Source organism: Sardina pilchardus, chromosome 6 (assembly GCF_963854185.1).
Source record: "Sardina pilchardus chromosome 6, fSarPil1.1, whole genome shotgun sequence".
In the NCBI taxonomy this organism is placed as follows: domain Eukaryota; kingdom Metazoa; phylum Chordata; class Actinopteri; order Clupeiformes; family Clupeidae; genus Sardina; species Sardina pilchardus.
Window position 1 is genome coordinate 29002616 of NC_084999.1, and position 20191 is coordinate 29022806.

The following is a 20191-nucleotide window of genomic DNA, read 5'->3' on the forward strand; positions in this document are numbered from 1 at the left end:
CTGTTGGTTCTCCTATCACACAGCAGCAGACACCATAGAATTTGTGAATTTGTGTGTGTGTGTGTGTGTGTGTGTGTGTGTGTGCGTGTGTGTGTGTGCGTGTGTGTGCGTGCGTGCGTGCGTGCGTGCGTGCGTGCGTGCGTGCGTGCGTGTGTTCACATGTGTAATGCCCCTAAGGCCATACCTGGATGCAGCTTTTACCTTGAGTGGGCACCATTTCAAACCTCAATGATTTTAGCCAAATGAGGTTGACGAAATCTCAGTGTTAGGGTAAAGGCCTATGTTGTTATGACAAGCCTCAAACAGAATCACCAAAAAAGAGGAATTGGCTTGGATAGTTGCAAAAGCAGGCGCAGAGGTTGGTACAAAACAACCCTCAGCTTTTTTATCTTCCCATATTATGTCATGTGATCTCCTTCAGTTGACGCACAGAAGCTGAGAAGCTGAGAAGCTTCAGCCGTCTACACGCAAACAAGGAGGACGAGCCCTCGCTGGAGCACAAAGCGCCTCCGTGTCTGAGCTGCATTCATCCACCCGGCCTCTCTCTCTCTCTCTCTCCCACCCCACCAAGCTCATCTCCCCTCGGAGACGATGAGCACGCAGTGGAGCCCTGGCACTGTTTGTGGTGAGTGTCCTTCTGTGATTGCTTTTCTTTATCTCTCCCCATCAAGCCCGCTTACAAAGCCTTTCATACTGCGATTGTATCTGCCTGGACTCTCTGACTGAGAGAGAGAGAGAGAGAGAGAGAGAGAGAGAGAGAGAGAGAGAGAGAGAGAGAGAGAGAGAGAGAGAGAGAGAGAGAGAGAAAGAGAGAGAGCATCATTGGCTGTATATCAGTGCTAGGGCCACAGGCATGTTTCTTTCTTTCTCCTTTAATCATTTTGCGTGCTAGTGTCTGATTTTTGGAGATCTATGCAATGACATTTGTTTTGATTTGCTATTTTTACTCTCTTGATAGACTTTGTGTTCGTACATAATTATTGCGTTCTGTGCTCATTACTAGACTGTTGTCTGTGTATCACTGTGGATTAATTGATCTCAGTATAGAACATCAATTAATTGTAGACTTGCAGATGCCTGTAAGTGTGTTTTTTTTGTCATAATTAACTTGTTCATTAACAACAAACTTTTTTGCAGTATGCCAATGGAAGTTAATTGAATACACACTAAACAAATATAGTATAACAAGTACAAGTATATTGTCATAGACACACTGTATGTTGAATGAAGAAATGAGAATGTTTTTGTTGCTTGCAAAAAAGACCAATGAATTTTTTCATGCGAATCCAAAAGCTCATTTTCAGTCAAGGTCAGCTTATATTTTTAATATTACTTGGTAAATTAAGTATTGGAAGTTCAAGAAACAGTTAGATGACGTCATACAAACATAGGCTACTTGTCACGATATGAAGTGCCTCTAGGATGTTATAGTTTATCTTTCACAACAACTATTCCTTAACACGGGCCCATAGACCACATGCCATATTCAAATGTAGGGCCAGGTTATTTCAATCAACAAAAAAACATTAAAAAAAAGGACAGCATCAAAAAAGCTCTTTGGACGTTGAGACATGAAAGCAAGAGAGAGGAAGGAGTGGCCCCACGGTGTTTCCTGAAACTCAGGATTAGCACATCAAGGAGGAGGAAAAAACCCCACAAGAAACTGAGCATTGCAACACCATAGCATCTGGGCAGCAGAGAGGGTGAGGTCACTAAAATGGGACATAAGAAATCCCCAAAACATGTCTTACCAAGCAATGCTTCATGGCTGTCAACCCTAAACAGCTATCTGAAAGGTGTGAATGTAAAGACTGTAGACTACCACCAGATAAATGTCTATCATGTGGCACCAGCAGTATTGGCAACTGCTCTCTTGCCCATGTTCGCAATGTCAAATGTAGTCATGAGTAGTTACAGTATAACTAGCTAGGCTGCTTGTGTCTAGTCACAAACATTGGATGTTTGCTTTTTAAACCTAAGTATCACTTTAACAGCATTACCTTCAGCCTAATCATATTGGTCTAATGGAAAAAAATTAGTGCTGATAACTCGTTGATAGCATGATAGGCTGCCAACTCCAGCTACTATACTCCAATACTGTCTGTCATATTTAGTAGAGTTCAGCTACAAGCCGAGGCATCCGATGTACATCCTCAGTGGGCACAATTGTCAGGACTCCATTCCATATATTCCAATTCCATCTGTATATTCAGCATACTGTATATGCATATACCATTATCAGGATTATTTCCTTCATGACCGGCGAGTGGCATTTTCGGTCAAGTACACCCTTAATCTTTCTGTCCGACACATTCGGGGTCAGTTGAAGAAGATTCTCGTCGGAGGCCTTGCGGAAGCATATTGCATGTGACACTTCTTCTATAGTGGGCTTCCTGAGGATATTGGTTTTAGTGTAGCACGCGAGGAAAGGCAAATGTGGTTCGGAGTTCTCCTCCAAAATGAGTAGCAATTTGGGCCTTTAAAAAATATCCTGCCATTAATATTCTCATTTTTTATTCTTTTTTTTTTTTTGGTCAGTAACTACTCAGGAGCGGAATGGAAAGGAGGGATGGGTAGGGGGCATAGAAGGGGGGGATTACATCGAAGTCCCTTAATGGAAAATGAAAAATCTGCACACTCGTTTGTGCTCACAAGCACGTTCAATCACGATGCTGGAGCAACATGCCTGCCGGTCACAAAGAAATCTCTGCAAGTATAATAACGGCTCTCCCTGCGACAGGCAGCGAGGCACACTTAGAAGCTGCAGGCAATTAGCCCCAGCGTGAGCAAGAATTGCTGAAAGGCAGTAGCAACGCGTGCAGAGGCCTTTATGCCAGTCCCTGATAAGGTCAGAATGGAGCTGCTTCAATACCATCCATCTTGTGCATTTTTTTGCTCGCTCACTTGCCTACTGTCAAAATGAATGTGTGGAAAGTAAAAGGTTGATGATTTAGAATTTACTATTATGGGCTGTAGCCTATAACAGGTTGCGAGAGGCTGGATATTAAAAATAAGTTTGCTGTTGATGTTTCACTCATATAAATAGTCTGATCTATCCTCAGAATGATTCCATTCAGGGAATGATGTAGTCACCAGTATGGAGCATTTTATATATGGCTTTCATGCAGTACAGAAAATCACATATTGAATTGTTTCCCCTATCAATTTTATTACAATAAACACAATGTTAGGTTGTAAAATCTAAATTATCTGAAGACACCATACAAAAGTTCTACAAAAATTCTACGTCTCTTGTGTTTTGCAAAGATCAGTCCACTCCACTGAGGTAGACTACAGATTGTATAGAGCTGTGTGTTATTATTGTGGGCAGATGTATACGTGTATAGGCATAGGAACAAGACACTGAACTGATGACACTAAGCATTTGCCATGTTTTGAAATCTGACATCAAAACAGCTTTTTGTCCCACAGCATATTTCTTCATGATTCAGTCCCTATGACTAAAAACTGTGAGAAACTTCAGTAAGTTCAAGTTGTGTGAATAATTCTCCCGTCTGAATTTAGTTGTGACTTCAGGCATGCTTCTCTCCACATATCAACCACAAGGGGAGAGCATCTGCACTTTATAACAAGATTAGCTAATTTAAATTTGTGTTTACGTGTAATAAACTTGACACTAAACATTGACAGAACTCAGTTTCAAGCGTAGAGACTTGAATGGGTTCCATTCTGATCGTGTCAACATACTGTAGGTTGTAGAGTCAGTTTGTAACTGTGTTCTCAGTCAGTTTGTCTTCGGATCTCGTTGGTGGCAGGTGAGGTGTGTATGTGTGTGTGTGTATGTAGGGGGTGTGACAGGGTTTTGCAATCACTGGGTTGTTCCTGTGTCAGTTTACATGCAGTTTCCAGGATGGCAAGCAACGGTGCACCCAAAACCACAAGTGCACCACACTTGAGGCAGATGAGTCTCATATGACAGGGGGATTTGAACTGAACTTTAACGCCAGTCCCTCTATCTCTCTCCCTCTCTCTTTCTCTCTCTCTCTCCCTACAGATGGACTCCATCATGCTGGGATGGCCAGGCTTTGACAGTGAGTGAGCAGCATTAGCTGTCAGTGTTCTGGAGCTAATTCAGGATTTGGGAAGAGAAGGAAAGGGATTGTCTGCTTGATGATTTGGTGTGAAACCTTCATGTTTGTCCTTTTGTTTGCCTCAATGTAAGTACCCAGTGACTGCAGAAGACAGCTGCTTATCTCTGACCAACCATCTGAAGAAATTAAATGTCTTTTTGTTTTCCTTTTTTTTTTAACAAACATTTGCTTTACAACCTGAACTGAATTCTAATGATGTGCATTGAAAACATTGTCCTGCTAACTACTGATTAAAATGTCCTTTTACGGTTTAATTCTCAAATCAACAAATCCAAAGCTTAATTAATCTTCTTCCTCTATTCAGAGTTGTCAGAAGAATAGGACACGATGGCTTACCTCTGGTCATCAGCTTTTGCTTTGCTGGTACTCGCTCAACTGAAGGGACACGGCGTGGGTAAGGGGAAGAGTATTATTGTTCATTAGAAGCTAAATGGAATGAAGGATATTAGACTGGTCATCTGCCAGACATATTAGGCCTATTTTCCTGTCAAAGTTTTCTCTTTGGATTCCTTGTCAGAACTGCTATAGCAACAGATGGAAACATGGGGTCTCTTGGATTTTGTCCAGATATTCAATAAAGCGGCCTTAGTCCAAAATGGTACATTTTTAAACACTTTTGGCTATGCAAATAGGGACATTATTGAGAAAGGAAACTGTCCTCTCCTATCAAATACATATTTGCAGAGGTTAACTGATGATTTTAAAACCTTTGTTAACTATTTCAATCAGAAAAAAATGATACATTTGCCAGATTTTTATATCAGGAATCATCTAATTTCCTTCAAACATAAACCTCTTACAGGTTAAATACGTTTCAAATAAATTGCCCACCTTAAATTAAATAGATTAAAACCTCTGGCATTTAGAAATTTTCCAAATCTACAATCAGTATTCAATTCAATTCCTTGATTATTACGCCAGGCGAGAATATTTGGACAAAATTCAAGAGGCCCCATGTTTTAATCTGTCCCAATAGGGGTTCCTATACAAAACTTTGACAGGAAAATAGGCCTATGTTTTCTGGCAGATGACCTGTCTATATGTATAGGGCTGGCAGTTCAAATGACAATGCTGTGCAGGCTCCCTACACTGCTTCACTGTCTTATCATAAGGATAACATACTGTAAATGTCAATGTGAAATGGTGCTTATAAACACAGATCATCTGAATTAAATGAACAGAAATAGATAAATAAAACAGAAAACTATATGAATAAAGGTGGAACAACAGAAAATCTGTAAAAGTAGCATAAACTAGACAGTGATCACCTAAGTACTGTCTTAAGGTCAGTGTTTCACAACCCCCCCCGATGTTGGCATAGTCTCCAAAAAAATTGTAAGAGGAGGTCAGTTTGCAAAAGCAATGCAATCCTGAGTTTCAAGAAGTGCTTTTTTCACTCTCTGACCACCATATAAGACGCAATTTGCCTTGGAGTTATAGAGTTTACCATCAAAGTATTTGCCATATTCATGCATATTTCTTAGTGACATAACACTTCACGTTGTTACAGTGTTCTACATCTCCTAGGATTCAATAATCTCTCTCATTCTCTCTCTCTGTCTGTCTGTCTGTCTGTCTGCCTGTCTGTCTGCTTCTCTCTCTCTCTCTCTCTCTCTCTCTCTCTAGATGGAGAAGTGTCGTCCTGTGCTGAGGTCCACACTGCAACACCACTCGTGACGTTTGGCTCTGCGGTCTCTGCCTCCTGCCTCATCACCGAGGACTGTCCCCTGGCCAAAGACGCCGAGTTCGATGTGAGATGGCACGACAACAACGAGTCGATCCAGGGCTCAACCACTGTAAACACTAGCAGGCGGGCCTCACAGATATTCATCAGCAACTTCTCCGAGCCCAGCAGACTTCTCACCTGCTACATATGCCAAGGGCTCTGCAAGGTGGTGGCAGGATTGGAGATCAGAGCAGGGTGTAAGAACTTATTTTATTTTTATTTATTATTCTTTTTTTTTTTTTTTTTTAATCAAACTGTTTACATTACAACCGCACAACTCATATTCCAAATTAAAATGGGAAAAAAAAGCCCAATGCTTCATTGTTGGTCATCATGACCTTCAATAGTATTTATAAGAAAATGCTATATTTCATTCCTGTCAGATTTTTTTCATGGGCTTGATACAGCACAAGGTCAAATCTGTTGTAAAGTCAGCAGGTAGCAGCCAAGGGTGGCACTAAAAGACATACTACCCCAAAACTGCTTGTACTCACTATTATTTATCTCTGTAGTTCTGCCATCAAGTCCCCAGAATCTGAGCTGCCAAACGAATCTCACCAAACCAGAAAAACTGCACTGCAGTTGGACTCCCGGATCTGACACACTCATTCCCACCAACTATTCCTTTCACATGGAGAGGTAATGTCAACACACTATCGTCTTGGAGTACAATACAGCTTTTCCTTTAATACATTTAATGTCTGAGCTGTGTAAGGTTCAATCATTTGCCTTGACATGGTCCTTATTCTGGACTTAGCCTGCTTTGTGATTGACTGCACTCCTTAAAGTTAAAGAAATGTATGTCATTCTTCCGCCTCATTTTAACTGAACTTTATTTGCCCAAAGGCTGCAAATGTGGAAGGTCAATTATTCCATCCCACCGGGAGTGAACCACATAAGCATCCCACGGACGGAGTTCCACCTCTTCAGTGAGATGCAGGTGTTTGTGAAGGTGCAGAATGCTTTGGGCCAGGCCACCACACAGCCCCTAACATTCACACCTATGGAGAACGGTAAGGCCAGACAAGGCAAGGTGTCCTCAAATTTGCTCTGTCCTACAGTAAAGATGAGAATTACAATGACATTGCAATGCCCAGTTAGTTTCATTTACTTATTGCGATTACTCTGGGAATTATGGCACTGTGGTTATCATTTGCTGCTTTGAATACAGTTGACCTTCAATTCTTTTTGGGGGGCTTTTATGCCTTTAATCAGACAGGACAGTGTAGGGTGACAGAAAACGATTTGGAGAGAGAGTAGGGGTGGGATCCGGAAAGGACCACAGGGCGGGAATCGAACCCGGGTCGCCGGCGTGCGGTGCAGGTGCCCCAGCCAGTCGCGCCACGACTGGGGCCCAGGGCTTCAATTCTAATCCATTGCAAAATATGTCACTTTGGACAAAAAATGCCTCATATTTTTTGTACTTCAAACTATCTCATTACTTTACAACTGCAATCAATGACTCATGGCAGCCATTTAACTCAAATGCTTCTTCACTGTTTAGCAAAGCTAGACATGCCAACGATTCAGAGCGTGAAGCCTGAGCGAGGCAGAAATGGCTGCTTAACGAACACCTGGAGTCTCAGTGCCGACCAGAACTGGATGATGAAGACAAAACTGGAAATCGAGTTACGTTTGAAACCAGTGGACGTCACGTTAGCAGATGAAGAAAAGGTCTGAGTTTCAGTCTATGATGACCGTTAACAGATATTGTAAACTTCACTGTCTTGATCAAAATGTCAGTTTCCCAGCATGCTGTCTGCCTCCTTTTCTACATTAAGGATTAAGGGATTAAGATTAGGTTCAATGCTAGGTTAGTGATGGATGATGTGGACCAAGTTTTTAAATGTATGTCAAGAAGTTTGGATTATTCATCTAGCAAAATGGATTAATGTAACGATTGTAAAAAGAACAATTGTAAATTGTAAAACGATTGCAAAAGAACTATTGTAGTAATGCAGAATTCCCTTGTGAAATTCATTCAGAGTGAGAACTACTTTGATCTCAAGATGAGTGAATCCAGGCAAAGACCCAGTGAGTGTGTATCGTATCTGAGGGTGTGTACTGAGGCCTTATGTGGTTCTGCTACTCTAGGTTCTGGTCCGGTTTGTGAGGGACAAAGCAGCTGTGGAGCGGTGCAATCTGCTGCATGGGACAGAGTACCAGGCCCAGATGAGGGTCCGGTACCGCCAGATGAGCCCCTGGAGCGAATGGAGCAACCAGGCCAGAGGGTTCACACTGGAGAAAGGTGCCCACACACTCCATCACCACCAGAAGGACATAACTGACTTTGGGTTCTTTTCCCAGACACGGAATAAGCCTATACCGGTAGTCCAAAAAAAAGGGGCTTCAATGAAAATACTCACTGAAAGTAATCTTTAAACTTATAGTGTAGGACTAGGCATAATCCATGTCTGTGAAACTGACCCTTAGTAATGAAATGTACTGATTAAACAGTAGCAGGGACTGTAAAAGTGTGTTCGTTTCCGGCTTTCGTCTTCTGAACCGTTTCTAATCCCCACGCAGTTGCTTGAGATCCTGGAACATAAGGGGGTCGGTGGCAGCTGTTCACCACTCTTCTGAATGACTAGTTCAATATTTGCAGCAATTTGCTCAACAAAGGCTAAAGTGGTTTCTATCATGAGTAAGCTTGATGTGGTTATCACTGACTTGACATGAACTCTGACAAATCTACTTATGACTGACTTTTCCAATCCTCCTCAAGGAATTCTAGCTTATCATTTAATAACAACTGTCAATAAGCGACAGGTGCTTGCATGTATGGAGATGTGCTTTGCAACTCATTTTTTAATGCAACACACATCAGTCTTTGAGGCACCATGATGGTGCTGTTTCATGTGTGGTTAACGTAATGAGTTTATAGGGTAGAACGTGTGTGTGTGTGTGTGTGTGTGTGTGTGTGTGCATGTGTGTGTGTGTGTGTGTGTGTGAATCCTACTGTGTATGACAGCTCCTACAGGACCCCTGGACACGTGGCTGAAGGTGACGAAGGGTCAGCACTACAACACCGTAGAACTGGTCTGGAAGGTGAGGATCCAGGAGAAACTATGACTAGACCAGAACAACACCATGGCAGTGGTTTATGTATGTTTGCTTGTGTGTGTGTGTGTGTGTGTGTGTGTGTGTGTGTGTGTGTGTGTGTGTGTGTGTGTGTGTGTGTGTGTGTGTGTGTGTGTGTGTGTGTGTGTGTGTGTGTGTGTGTGTGTGTGTGGGAGAGGGGTATGTGTGTGAAGGAGACAAAGATTTATACTTCTCAAAATCGCCAAGTTAAAGACTGCAGATAGATGCCTCAGTAAGATAGCAGATATTCTTATCTAGACTGATAATGGAATTTGAAACTCTTTTTATCCTTGTTTCAACTCTTATTCCCTATTTCCCATTATTTAACCTGACAGGAATTGCATTCTTATAAAACTATAACTATATCCCATATAAAGGATCAGCAGACAATTCCTCTCTAGACATCTCTTATCAATTGTTATCTTTTTTTTTTGGTCCTAGCCCTCCAAGCAGTTCCGAGCCAATAGCAAGAATGTCTTCTACGTCGTCTACGTGAAAAAGGCGAAAAAAGCAAGAGGGATCAATTGCACACGGGGAAGCCATTGCATCTTCAAGATCTCCAAGGCAGTCAAGAAAGTGTACCTGAAAGCGAAGAATGCTGTCGGGGAATCCAGGCCCACTGAAATCCCTGTGTACTCCGAAGCAGGTATTTGAGTGGCATCAGGGCACCACCCTCTCTGAGGATTTCCTTTGCTGTAGCACCCACACCTAAGCATGGAACAGAAATGCACAGGCACTTTCCAGAGCAGGTCAGGACTGCACCGTATGTTCATGACCAGCATGAAAAGGCCAGAATGTGTTTTTGTAATAGGCCTACAACCAAGCTCACTGTGACCTCCAGCAATGGTTCCTGTTCTAAGTGACAAGGACAAAGATTTTTTTTATGTAAACGTAACTGCACCCTTGTCACTGTAATTGCAGCGGTGGGCCCATACTTGTGTTTTCTCAAGCACTCCTGACTGAACCAGAATTGCCACTGTTTGCCCACGCACAGCGCCATTTTGTGCAACTACACGACGCGCCTTTTCAAAATGGCAAGACCACAATGAGCAGAAGCCGTAACCCATGCTTGGGCATAAAGTGCAAGTGCTCTTGAGTGTAGTACATACAAGTACATAACCTACAAATATGTGTTTTTTTTCTCTTTCATACATCCAGTCCTTGAGCCAGTCTCTTCCTTGAGTGTCCTACCAGATGGTGATTCAGCCCTGCTAGTGCACTGGGGCAGCCCACTCCACTCCTCCCCTACTGGCTACGTGCTAGAGTGCAGACAGCAGCACGACAATAACTCCTCTTTCATCTCCTTTCATCTACTGGACAGAAATCAATCCAGCGCCTTAGTGGCAGGTACATGATAAAACACAGCACACTACAAAGTGCTAATCTATAGCATTGGCTTTAACACAACCATGCTTGAGGTGCTAATCCAATAAGCATCCCTTTTTGTTTTTTGTTTTTTTCCGATCAGATGGTATTGAGCCGTACATACCTTATGAGATCTCTGTGTACCCAAAGTATGAGAAGGGTGTGGGTCGTCGCCAGGGGGTGTTGGCCTATTCCAAGCAGAAAGGTTGGTGTAAGACATTTTATTGACCCTTAACTCTAGACTTGCGCTACTACTCCAAGGACAAAAGGGCAAAACACTGCTATAAGAAGACAATGCAGCTGGTTTCTAGGGCAATAGCTCCCTCTAGTGGAGAGAAGTATGTTTTTGGGATCTCACCACATATAAAGAATGATTCATTGATTCCTTGTTACTTGTGTGTGTGTGTGTGTGCGTGTGTGCGTGTGTGCGTGTGTGCGTGCGTGTGTGTGTGTGCGTGTGTGCGTGTGTGTGTGTGTGCGCAGCCCCTTCCATAGCTCCCGAACTAAACTTCCCTGATATCTGGGATTCCCATTCTAAGCTTTCCTGGAGTGAAATTCCAATGAGCAAAAGAAATGGCATCATTCTAGGCTACCGCGTTTATTATGAGGACGAGGACGGCAATACAGGTATTAACCCCAACACTCACTTCAGCTTTTACCTGTGTTCATACAGTAGGCTACTGTAATACCAGATGAGTCATATAACTATAACATGACAATGACTTTCACAATCATATGTTTACATTGAAGTGCTGTTATGATTGCTGCTGTTAACTGCCTACGTCTTTAACAGAGGTGAAATACACCAATGAAACAAGTATAGTCCTGAGAGACCTCAAGCCCCAAACCAGGTACAGAGCCCTCATCATGGTCAGCACTTCTGGTGGTAGTCTGAACGGATCTGTTGTGAACCTTCAGACACGTTCAGTGGGTGAGTTCGCTTATTCTAGTTCCAAGTTATATGCTTGAGGTTATGCACCTCCTTTGTGTAGACCTTACATTGACTAATGAAGGGTGTTTTGTTAAAATATAAATGTATGTTGTGTCTTGATTATTTTACAGATGTATTGAGAATCATTCTGATTGGCATCCCTACGTGTGTTGGGATCACTCTGGTCTTCATCATCATCTTGCTGACCACTTTAACAAACCATAAATGGTTAGACTCCAACTAATGGTGTTATAACAACATAGTAGTATCCACAGACTAGTTATGAAAGATAGTCATCAACAATCAGTGCCGTCTTTGGAACTGGGTTTGGGATTTGATTTGGGGCCGCTATATTAACATTATCTATGAATAATTACCTAATCTAATAATAATAAACTAATCTATCTGTTCAAAACTGTTGGTCTTTTGTTAAAGGCTGAAGAGGTTTCTGTGGCCTAAAATTCCAGACCCAGCCAACAGCAGCATCAGAAAATGGAGCACAACTGAATTACTACAGGTGAGAGTATGGCGAAAAATGACCCTGAATGTTGAGCTACTCCCTAAGAAAAGAGCTAACAAATGTTATTATATGGCAAAATGATTGTGTGAACTTGCCTCAACTAATCATACAAACTTGGGCTGACACATGCAGTTTGTGTGTCCCATTATGTAGGCTTATTATCATACTTTGTATAATGATGACGAAATGTTTTGTCTTACAGGATAGTCCACCCCAGAAAGACTCTATGGAGCACGGGCTGGTATTTCTCACCCACTTTAGCGTTGTCGACTTGACTGAAAAAGAGATGGACAAACTCGTCCAGACAAACAAGGACCGCTGGCTGCGCCACGAGATGGACTCCGACCTGTACTCCCACAGCTCCAGCCAACCCCCCAGCAGCCCCTTCGGCTCAGACGGCACCGGCGAGCACGTCCCGTACGCCACGCTGGTCTTCTCGGGGCCGTACCAGAGCCAGCCCCCTCCCCCGGCCTATCTGCGCTCCGAGTCCACTCAGCCCCTGCTCGAGGAGGAAGAGCCCCCGAGTCCCTCTCCCTTTGGCTGTGTGAGGCATTACGAGAACGTGGTCGTCCGGGGGAAAGACGAGGAGCACATCTTCAGTGAGTGTGAAGACACTGTTGGGGTGGACAGGAAACGAGACCAGCGGTGGGAGGACTTCCCACTTCTGAACTCTTTAGCGGTAAAGGAAGTGTGATGCGACGGAGAGTGTTGTAATGTGCGTTACACCCTTAAGAGTGAAGTAAAACTCAGAACAATTTGAGTAATATATATATATATATATATATATATATGAATTTGTTCTCAATAAATTGTCAAGAGTTAAGATCTGAAGAAAAAGGGACTGATTGATAAGACTGGGTTGTGTCATTTGAACTATGCCCATTGATCATGCCTCTTGTGCAGTTGAAACTCCCCAGAGTGATGTTCAGTCTCAAGAGGTTGAGCTGAGTCTGGATAAAGCCAGGCTAAGTGATTGATAATGTCAATGGATACTGGAAGAAATCAGGCTAACAACTACACAATCTTTAGTGTATCCCTGATTAACATTTCAAATATGTTATACAACATTTGCAGCTATTTTATTTCTTTACAGAGGGATGCTTGTGTGTTCTTGTTTTTGTTGTTGTTGTTATCACTATGCTGCCAGTAAGAAACTTAACATGCACTGTTTGCCTTTATAGCAATGCAGTCTTCAGTTCTGTTGAGTTACAGTGTCTGATAAAGGTCAGGATGCATTATGCTTGTCATGAAGGGAAGGCCTATCGGTCTGAGTTCACAGTGCAGTATCCAGTCACAGTGAATACACTTGTAAAATAATAAATTGCTGATGATTTCTGCAAACATTTCCTTTACTATAGATCAATGTCCTTTATTGCTACTTGATTTCCCACTTCATTTTAGATACATGTACATGTAGCCTATGTATTCATTTGGCAGATGCCTGGCATTGCCATGATGATGATGACAGTGATTATTAATGACAGTAGTGATGAATAATTATTGTTCAACATTTTAAAACTCATAGCTTCTGTTGTGGGTCTTGTCACTAAAGAATGTAATATGTGTTTATTATCTGGCCAGTAAAATGTACAAACTAAAGATATCTATATGTCCACATGTATTTTTACTAAGATTGTTTTAGTGTTAAAAGTAAAGGATGATGGCAGGCCTAAGCCTATTTGAAGTGTACAGTTAATGTAGTTCTGTGTCCATTGGGCCTAATTTCAAATGGCATGAAGATGTTCTGTGTATAGGTGTATGTGGTGACACTCCTTTTTCCCCTTTCACCTTGTCTAAATGTACACAGAAACAACATAACTGGACAATAAAATGATAATTTAGCTGATAACTACCTGTACTACTGTACATGAGACTGAAATGCAACACTTATGAAAACATTGCTTCACAAATGCTTTGGTATCATCAGCTGTAAAATACGGAACTCAGAGAGTTTTGGAGTTACAGTCTCAGAGAGATATATGTTTTTGTTGAATATTACGAAAAACATAGCCTATATTCCTTTTACAAAATTGTTTGCTAACTAAATTGTTGGTTCGTTTTTATTAAATTGTCATTTGACTAAATTGTGTTTTATTCAAGCACACTGCTGGAAGGCTGTGAAGGTTAGCACGTCTTTAACATGATCAGACAGAACAGTGCTTCAGTGGTATATAAGTTGACATGCAATATTACCAAGTAGTTCAGTTAGTCTAGTGGCAGAGTAGTGGCATGGCACACAAGGCCAGATAGCCTATATGAATGGTGGAATTGATCAAATAGTGAACCATAGACTTGTAGGCCTATCCCATATCTGATTCCAAGGTGAAACCTTATAGGCAAGCATACCACAAGAAGTAATAAACCAGATACATCAAAAATGCATCAAATGTAAACAAACTAAAACCTCAAAATACAAAAAGAGGGAGCTGAGACCCAAGAGCAAGAGAGAAGAGAGCAAGAGGAGAGGCAGCAACAGCCCAGAGAAAACAAGACGGAAAAATAATAAGGGCCCAACTCTCCAGATTCAAGTTTTTTTTTGCAGTGTAAGGAGGCCTTAAATTGGGTGTCTGACTGATACCTGTTTGTTAGCCTACAGCTGATTTTCAAAATTACGAATGTTCTTCATCTCAGCTACTTTGTGATCCGGGAAAAATACATGTAGGCTAATCACTTCCTTGCGATTTAGGAGACGATCGAGTAGCTTGATTGAGGTGTCCCCATTTTAAGTTATGCTTTCTTTTTCACCCTATTTTATGCTATTTTTCATATTACATATATGCCATAGGCGGTAAAAGAAAGGTGTAGGCTGCTAACCTAAAGAAGTAGTCTGATACATTGAAATCAAAGATAGTTTTTATAAACCGTCTCTGTTGATTAGCCTACCTGCCATTTTTTCTGTTGCGCATCGTTGCTTGATTATTCTCGCCTTGATTGTGTGCGTAAACTTGACAGCGATTAGTTTGGACTAAACAAAATGGCGTCGACCATGTAGACAGGGGACGAACGCTTGTCATCAAGAAATCGTATCGTTTAACACACCGTCAGAGGGATTTTTTCTGGAGTACACACTGTAGTGCTGTTAAAAAGATGTCTCTTAGGACTGTGTTCTCATCAACATCCCAAGTTTTGAAGAAGTGGAATGCGGTTATATACTTGAAGGGGAATGTCGCATCAGTGGGACCACAACACGTTCCTTGCACCACGGTGGCTCCCCGATTACTAAGTCACTGGAGTGGGTCTAACATATGCAATACGAAAAGTAAGATGGTAATAGATTACTTCCACTGTTATTCGTCTGCACTGCGATGGTCCGACGATAAGGACTGTTTCATCTGAATATTGTCATTAACGTACATTCGCGAAGTTAACATTAGGCCTAGGCTAAATGTCACTTGGCAGCAGTCAGTCTAGCTAGTGGTTTGAAAGACCAACATCGTGTTACCGTTATTACCTACCATTTTAACAGATGTGCCACGTTAATAACTCATAGCTTTTGAAGGGACCTGTTCTGACATAAGAGGCGGACATAGCATGGACAATAATGGCATTTCCTATACTTACCAGCAGGGGGCTCTCTGCTCTTAAACCTTCCAGAGCCACTCTGATACCTACAGTGTATTCATGAATCATCGTTTGACCTATGCCATTCGCCAGGCAGTCACGACTGTAATCATTCTATGAATCAATTTAAAAACTAAAGCTAATGGGACAAGAGTGCTTTCCCCCCATGTCACACCAGGAAACTGATCACCCACCAAAAGCATTTGGAATTGCAGTGGATGTAAAAACGCTAGTGGTCCAAAAATATACTTTTTCCTATTTTAACCGTAAGTTGTACATTCTAAACACAGCTATTGACATAGCATCACTGTCACACAATGACTGTGTTGCTATCACATTAAGTATGTTAAAATGGGACATGCGTAATCTGCGGTACTGACAGGAGGTGGGTGACGTACGGTGAGAGGTTGTGTACTGAGTGGGCGTGTGGAAAGGATGTGGGCACACATTTCCTCCTCCCTCACATGCTGTGTTTCACACCGGGGCCTCTTGTAGGGGACCAAGGGCCAGATTAAATGGACACCATAAATTGTCTACATTTTGTTACATAGGTCTAATAGTTTAAAAAGTTACTCAAAGGTAACTGTTAAAACTACTTAAAGGTGTACTTAAAGTACTTATAGTTGTACTATATATATAGTACCTTTAGTACCTTTAGTAAATTTGTGTTTTCACATCCACCAGGTAATGAGAGCCTCAACAGCCAGCCAGTAAGACAGTATGCCAGAGCCGCAAGAAAAAAACAAGGTACAGTGAGCGTCAGTTGTGCTGAACTCGCTCAACTGCTCTGTTTGATATGTGTGTTGAATTTGACGTCTGTGTTAACACCCCAACTCTGACCCACGATAGAAATCCCAAGCCAGCTGAGTGACCTGCCTCCATCTATGCTCAAGCTGGAGTACACATCAGTTCCTCTTGCACAAACGTAGGTGGTTTCTAGCACAGTGGCTCTACTTCAGTTTCCTGATTAAGTCCGATGAGTGTCTGTGTGCTGCAAATGTCGAAATCACTTCCTGTGTTCGGGAGGTGGGTGGGGGGTTGTTAAACTTCATGCACTGTATTTTTGGCTGTGTGAGTGTGAAAGTAATACTTAAACTCCATGTTGACCTCTCTTTAGGACTGATGATATTGTTAAGAGACTTCTTTCCTTGGAGCTGGCAAGTCATGTATGTGTCACACACACACACACACACACACACACACACACACACAGAGACTCACCTTCTCCCTTCTAAATTAGAGTGTGTGCAGTAACTGAAAGAGTTTCACAGTTGTACTAGATGTGTTATGCTTGTGCAGTTGCAGAAGTTGTTGTAACCTTTTTAAACACCTTTAAATACCATTTTCTTTACTCTTAAGCTCCATTACAGTTTGTTTTACTTTGCATAAATGCATTACTAACTACGTCTATCTGTTGCCTCTTATCAGAGTGAGAAGCTGCGAGTTAAGCAGGAAGAGCTTATAGCTAAGGTTCAGAGAGATAAAAATGACCGCACATCCACTGAAGTCAAGGGTACGTCTCTCCACTCTTCTGATCCATGGCCAACATGTGTGTGACAGCTCTCCTTCTGTAGGGCACATACATTTTAGTATATGCAAATGGATATATCTTTGAAATGAATAACACTCCTAAGTTGACTTCTTTATTAAGTACAATTATGAATTGACCCACAGTGGAATGCAAGTGTCTAGTGTTGGCTAACGGTCTTCACTCTCTTCATGTATTTGCAGTGGCTATATTGACAGCTCGCATCCGCAACTTTCAAGACCACCTGCTTAAGCACCCAAAGGTAATGACGTACATAGTGGTGTGTATACCTGTTGCCCCATTACAGTTTTTTTATACAATATACAGCAGGGCTATTCAACTAATGACCTGCGGGACAGATGCGGCCCGTCGGATTTTACCCGCAGCCCGCCCGCAAACTAGGCTACCTTCAAATCTGCCTTTCATATGCTATAATCAATTAAATAAAATGACAGCAGTATCGCACGGCTCGCGCCTGTCACACTGGCTGTCAGGGTGCGTTCCTAAACTCAATCTGAAACTCAACAGAATAACGCACGGTTGAAAAGTTTCAGTGTAGGCCTACTCGGAGCGCTCGTAGTGGCAATTTACATACGAACGCACCCATAACCTGCACAGGAATTCCCGGCAGCAGTAATTCTAAAGCTAAAGCCTAATGCTAACCATGCCTCCGTTTCTGAAACACAAAATTGATGATAACCATTCCAGTTTGAGTGGACTGACAAAGGAGTAAAGTGGCCTAATAGCCCTCGGCCACTTTTGTACAGAACAATAGAGAGCTATAGCAATATGATTCGCTTTGGACAAAAGCGTTTTCTAAATACCATAACGATAATCATAGCATCCCTGAGGCTGGACATTGACCCCTCACCTGATGCAATAGACCGTCACCTTTTACCGAGGTTCTTTCATAAAGAATGCGTAATGTGATCGTGATATCACATGTGAGGCATTACAATGGTTTACTGTTGTTTGTTTTATGAAATATGTCACGAGTTGGATGTTAATGATTGTAAGGTCATCACTTGACTGAGCCATTAAAAAATACGAGCTGTGACAGAAGTGGGATATGAATGGTAATCCATCCCATGACTCCGTTTTACTGTACTGGTTCATTTGACAAATAATCTGGACCTGCTCTACAGCACCTTATGTCTGTTTGGAATTGTTTTAGAAATAGAGCCTATTGGCGCATCTCAGAATATTTGCCCACCACATCCAGTGTTTGTGAATATATTTAACTGACCTTATTAAATGTAGCTGGATACTCATGAACGCATGTCCCTTATAGCCTCAATAGAGTCATTTTAGCAACGCCATATTTTGGGTGGCCCGGGAAGACCCAGTGGTTTTCCTGCCTTGCCCACTTTGTGATGAAGTTGAGTAGCCCTGATATACAGTGTTGCTTTATGACAAGTTATTTGACAATTCATCACTAACAGGGTTTTCCTAAATAAATCAATTCATACAAATAAATCATTTATATTATTATTGGCCAGTAAGTAAATAAAACAAGGGCTAATTTAATGTTTTAGAAAGTGCACATCTGGCAAAAACATTTGTGATGCTCTGGCACTTAGTGCATTTGGAATCACTGCTGCGCAGTTCAGTGACATTGCCCCCTTGTTCTGTCAGGACAAAGCCAACAAGAGGAAGATGTTGATGAGCATTGACCGGCGGAAGAAAAAGCTGAAGTTCCTGAGGAGGACCCACTACGACTCGTTTGAGCATGTCTGCAAGCAGCTGGGCATCACCTACACCTTCCCTCCTGAGTACCACCGGCGCGCCACACGGCGCTGGCAGGCCAAGAAAGCCCTCTGCATTAAGGTTAGCAGACACGTTTACTTCTCCCTTATCTGGATTTCTGGGAAACACACATGCTCTATCAGTAGCAAAACCTTGAATGGGGTGCATGGTTTTGAAATGACTCTTTTTGCTTTGATGTTTCTGCGGTCGCAGCAATGCCGATGCCTTGGCTTTGACGCATCATGGTTGTCCCACCCATGTCTATGTGTCTCTCCCTCACAGGTCTTCAAAGAGGTGCAGAAACAGAAAGCGGCGCAGAAAGCCAAAGCCAAGCAAGCGGTGACGTCGCTCGGCTCTGCGACAGCTGAGGCCACCTCCACAGAAAGCCAAGGGTCATCAGCGCACAGCAGTTAGGGTAAAGGAACACGACCTGATCCTCTGACACCGCTCTCATGTTGTACACTCATCAGTTTCAGATCTCATGGACTCTTCACGTGGGGCTAACTGAAATGTAGATGCTATGGTCAACCTCAGTTCCTCTCAGTTTTGCAAACATGCTGTACACACAGAGAAGCTCTGTCTGAAGAACTTTAGACAACATAAATCAAATGTGTGGTTAGATGTCTGATGTGTGAACAGAATCAGTAATTCATGTCATGATTACATTAAATAAAAGATTGCATAATACATCTTCTTTCTGTATAGTGCTTGTCTCTTCTCACAAGACCATGAAAGAAAACCTATTTTAGACCCACTGCACTGATGTTGGCACTTCTGCTATCTCAAATCAAAAGTGAATGTCAGTGCACAGTGCACTAGTTTGTCCGCTGTCAGCAACAATTATTAGAACAATTGTGGGACTAGAGTTTCCAATGAGGTGAATTGGCTCAGGTGTAGGCTGACCTATGTAATGTCATCTCAAACCAAATGTTCCACAGAGAGAGTTTGGTCAGCCTACAGTATATGCTTAGATCCGAGTTTGTTCCAGAATTGATTTGGTATTGATGGATTGTGGGTGAAATGCTGAAAATGTTAAAAGATTTAAAGTTGTATTCAGCAATAGAGAATAGGCCTGTGGGCTGTGCATCTGTTGCTGTGTTAATGAAAAGTGACAAGACATTTTTCTATTAGCAATCCTTTGCATGAATAGCATTAGCACACAAACCACACCCTTTCGTAATGACTTTAGAAAAATATAGGGTCTGGATATAGAGTCTCAATTTACATTGAAATGTTTTTTATATATATATATTCTGACTACACAAATGTAGTCTGCAAAAACTACCATTGTGGCTTGTACTCAGCTGGTAATTTATCACTAATCTAACTACTTTGAAATGGTTGACTTTATCCTCTTTGGCGTTTCACCATTGTATAGATCTTCTACCATATACAAAATGTAGAGTTTGAATTGGAGACAATTTTGAACATTTGGTTGAATTGATGTAATATACTATCCCATCAATTCAAGTCAAGTCAAGTTTATTTATATAGCGCATTTCATACACAGAGGTCATTCAATGTGCTGTACATAAACATATACCAAACAGTAATAGAGCCTATTGGTGCAATTCATACTAATTCTTCCATCCCAAGACAAACTCTTTAAACTACACCAATA

The 20191-nt window shown here is 41.9% G+C and overlaps 2 protein-coding genes across 3 annotated transcripts; both read left to right on the forward strand.

Annotated features, from left to right (window-relative positions):
• The first annotated feature begins 399 nt into the window (after positions 1-399).
• csf3r (colony stimulating factor 3 receptor) lies at positions 400-13584 on the forward strand. Its single transcript, XM_062539310.1, has 17 exons — positions 400-625; positions 4016-4178; positions 4417-4506; positions 5739-6035; positions 6351-6477; positions 6685-6851; positions 7343-7512; positions 7933-8086; positions 8810-8886; positions 9361-9565; positions 10078-10266; positions 10388-10489; positions 10768-10911; positions 11078-11215; positions 11347-11443; positions 11651-11732; positions 11938-13584. The coding sequence occupies exons 3-17, from the start codon at positions 4440-4442 to the stop codon at positions 12427-12429; spliced, it is 2508 nt and encodes an 835-aa protein (XP_062395294.1). The 5' UTR covers positions 400-625; positions 4016-4178; positions 4417-4439; the 3' UTR covers positions 12430-13584.
• A 1062-nt stretch (positions 13585-14646) lies between these two features.
• mrps15 (mitochondrial ribosomal protein S15) lies at positions 14647-19257 on the forward strand. 2 transcript variants are annotated; one of them, XM_062539311.1, is made up of 8 exons: positions 14647-14994; positions 15981-16043; positions 16146-16221; positions 16414-16462; positions 16725-16809; positions 17028-17086; positions 18460-18651; positions 18853-19257. In XM_062539311.1, exons 1-8 carry the CDS (start codon positions 14823-14825, stop codon positions 18982-18984), a joined length of 828 nt encoding a protein of 275 aa, XP_062395295.1. In that variant the 5' UTR covers positions 14647-14822; the 3' UTR covers positions 18985-19257. The 2 variants fall into 2 exon arrangements, with proteins under 2 accessions (XP_062395295.1, XP_062395296.1); XM_062539312.1 differs by lacking the exon at positions 14647-14994 and adding an exon at positions 15448-15562.
• Positions 19258-20191: the final 934 nt, after the last annotated feature.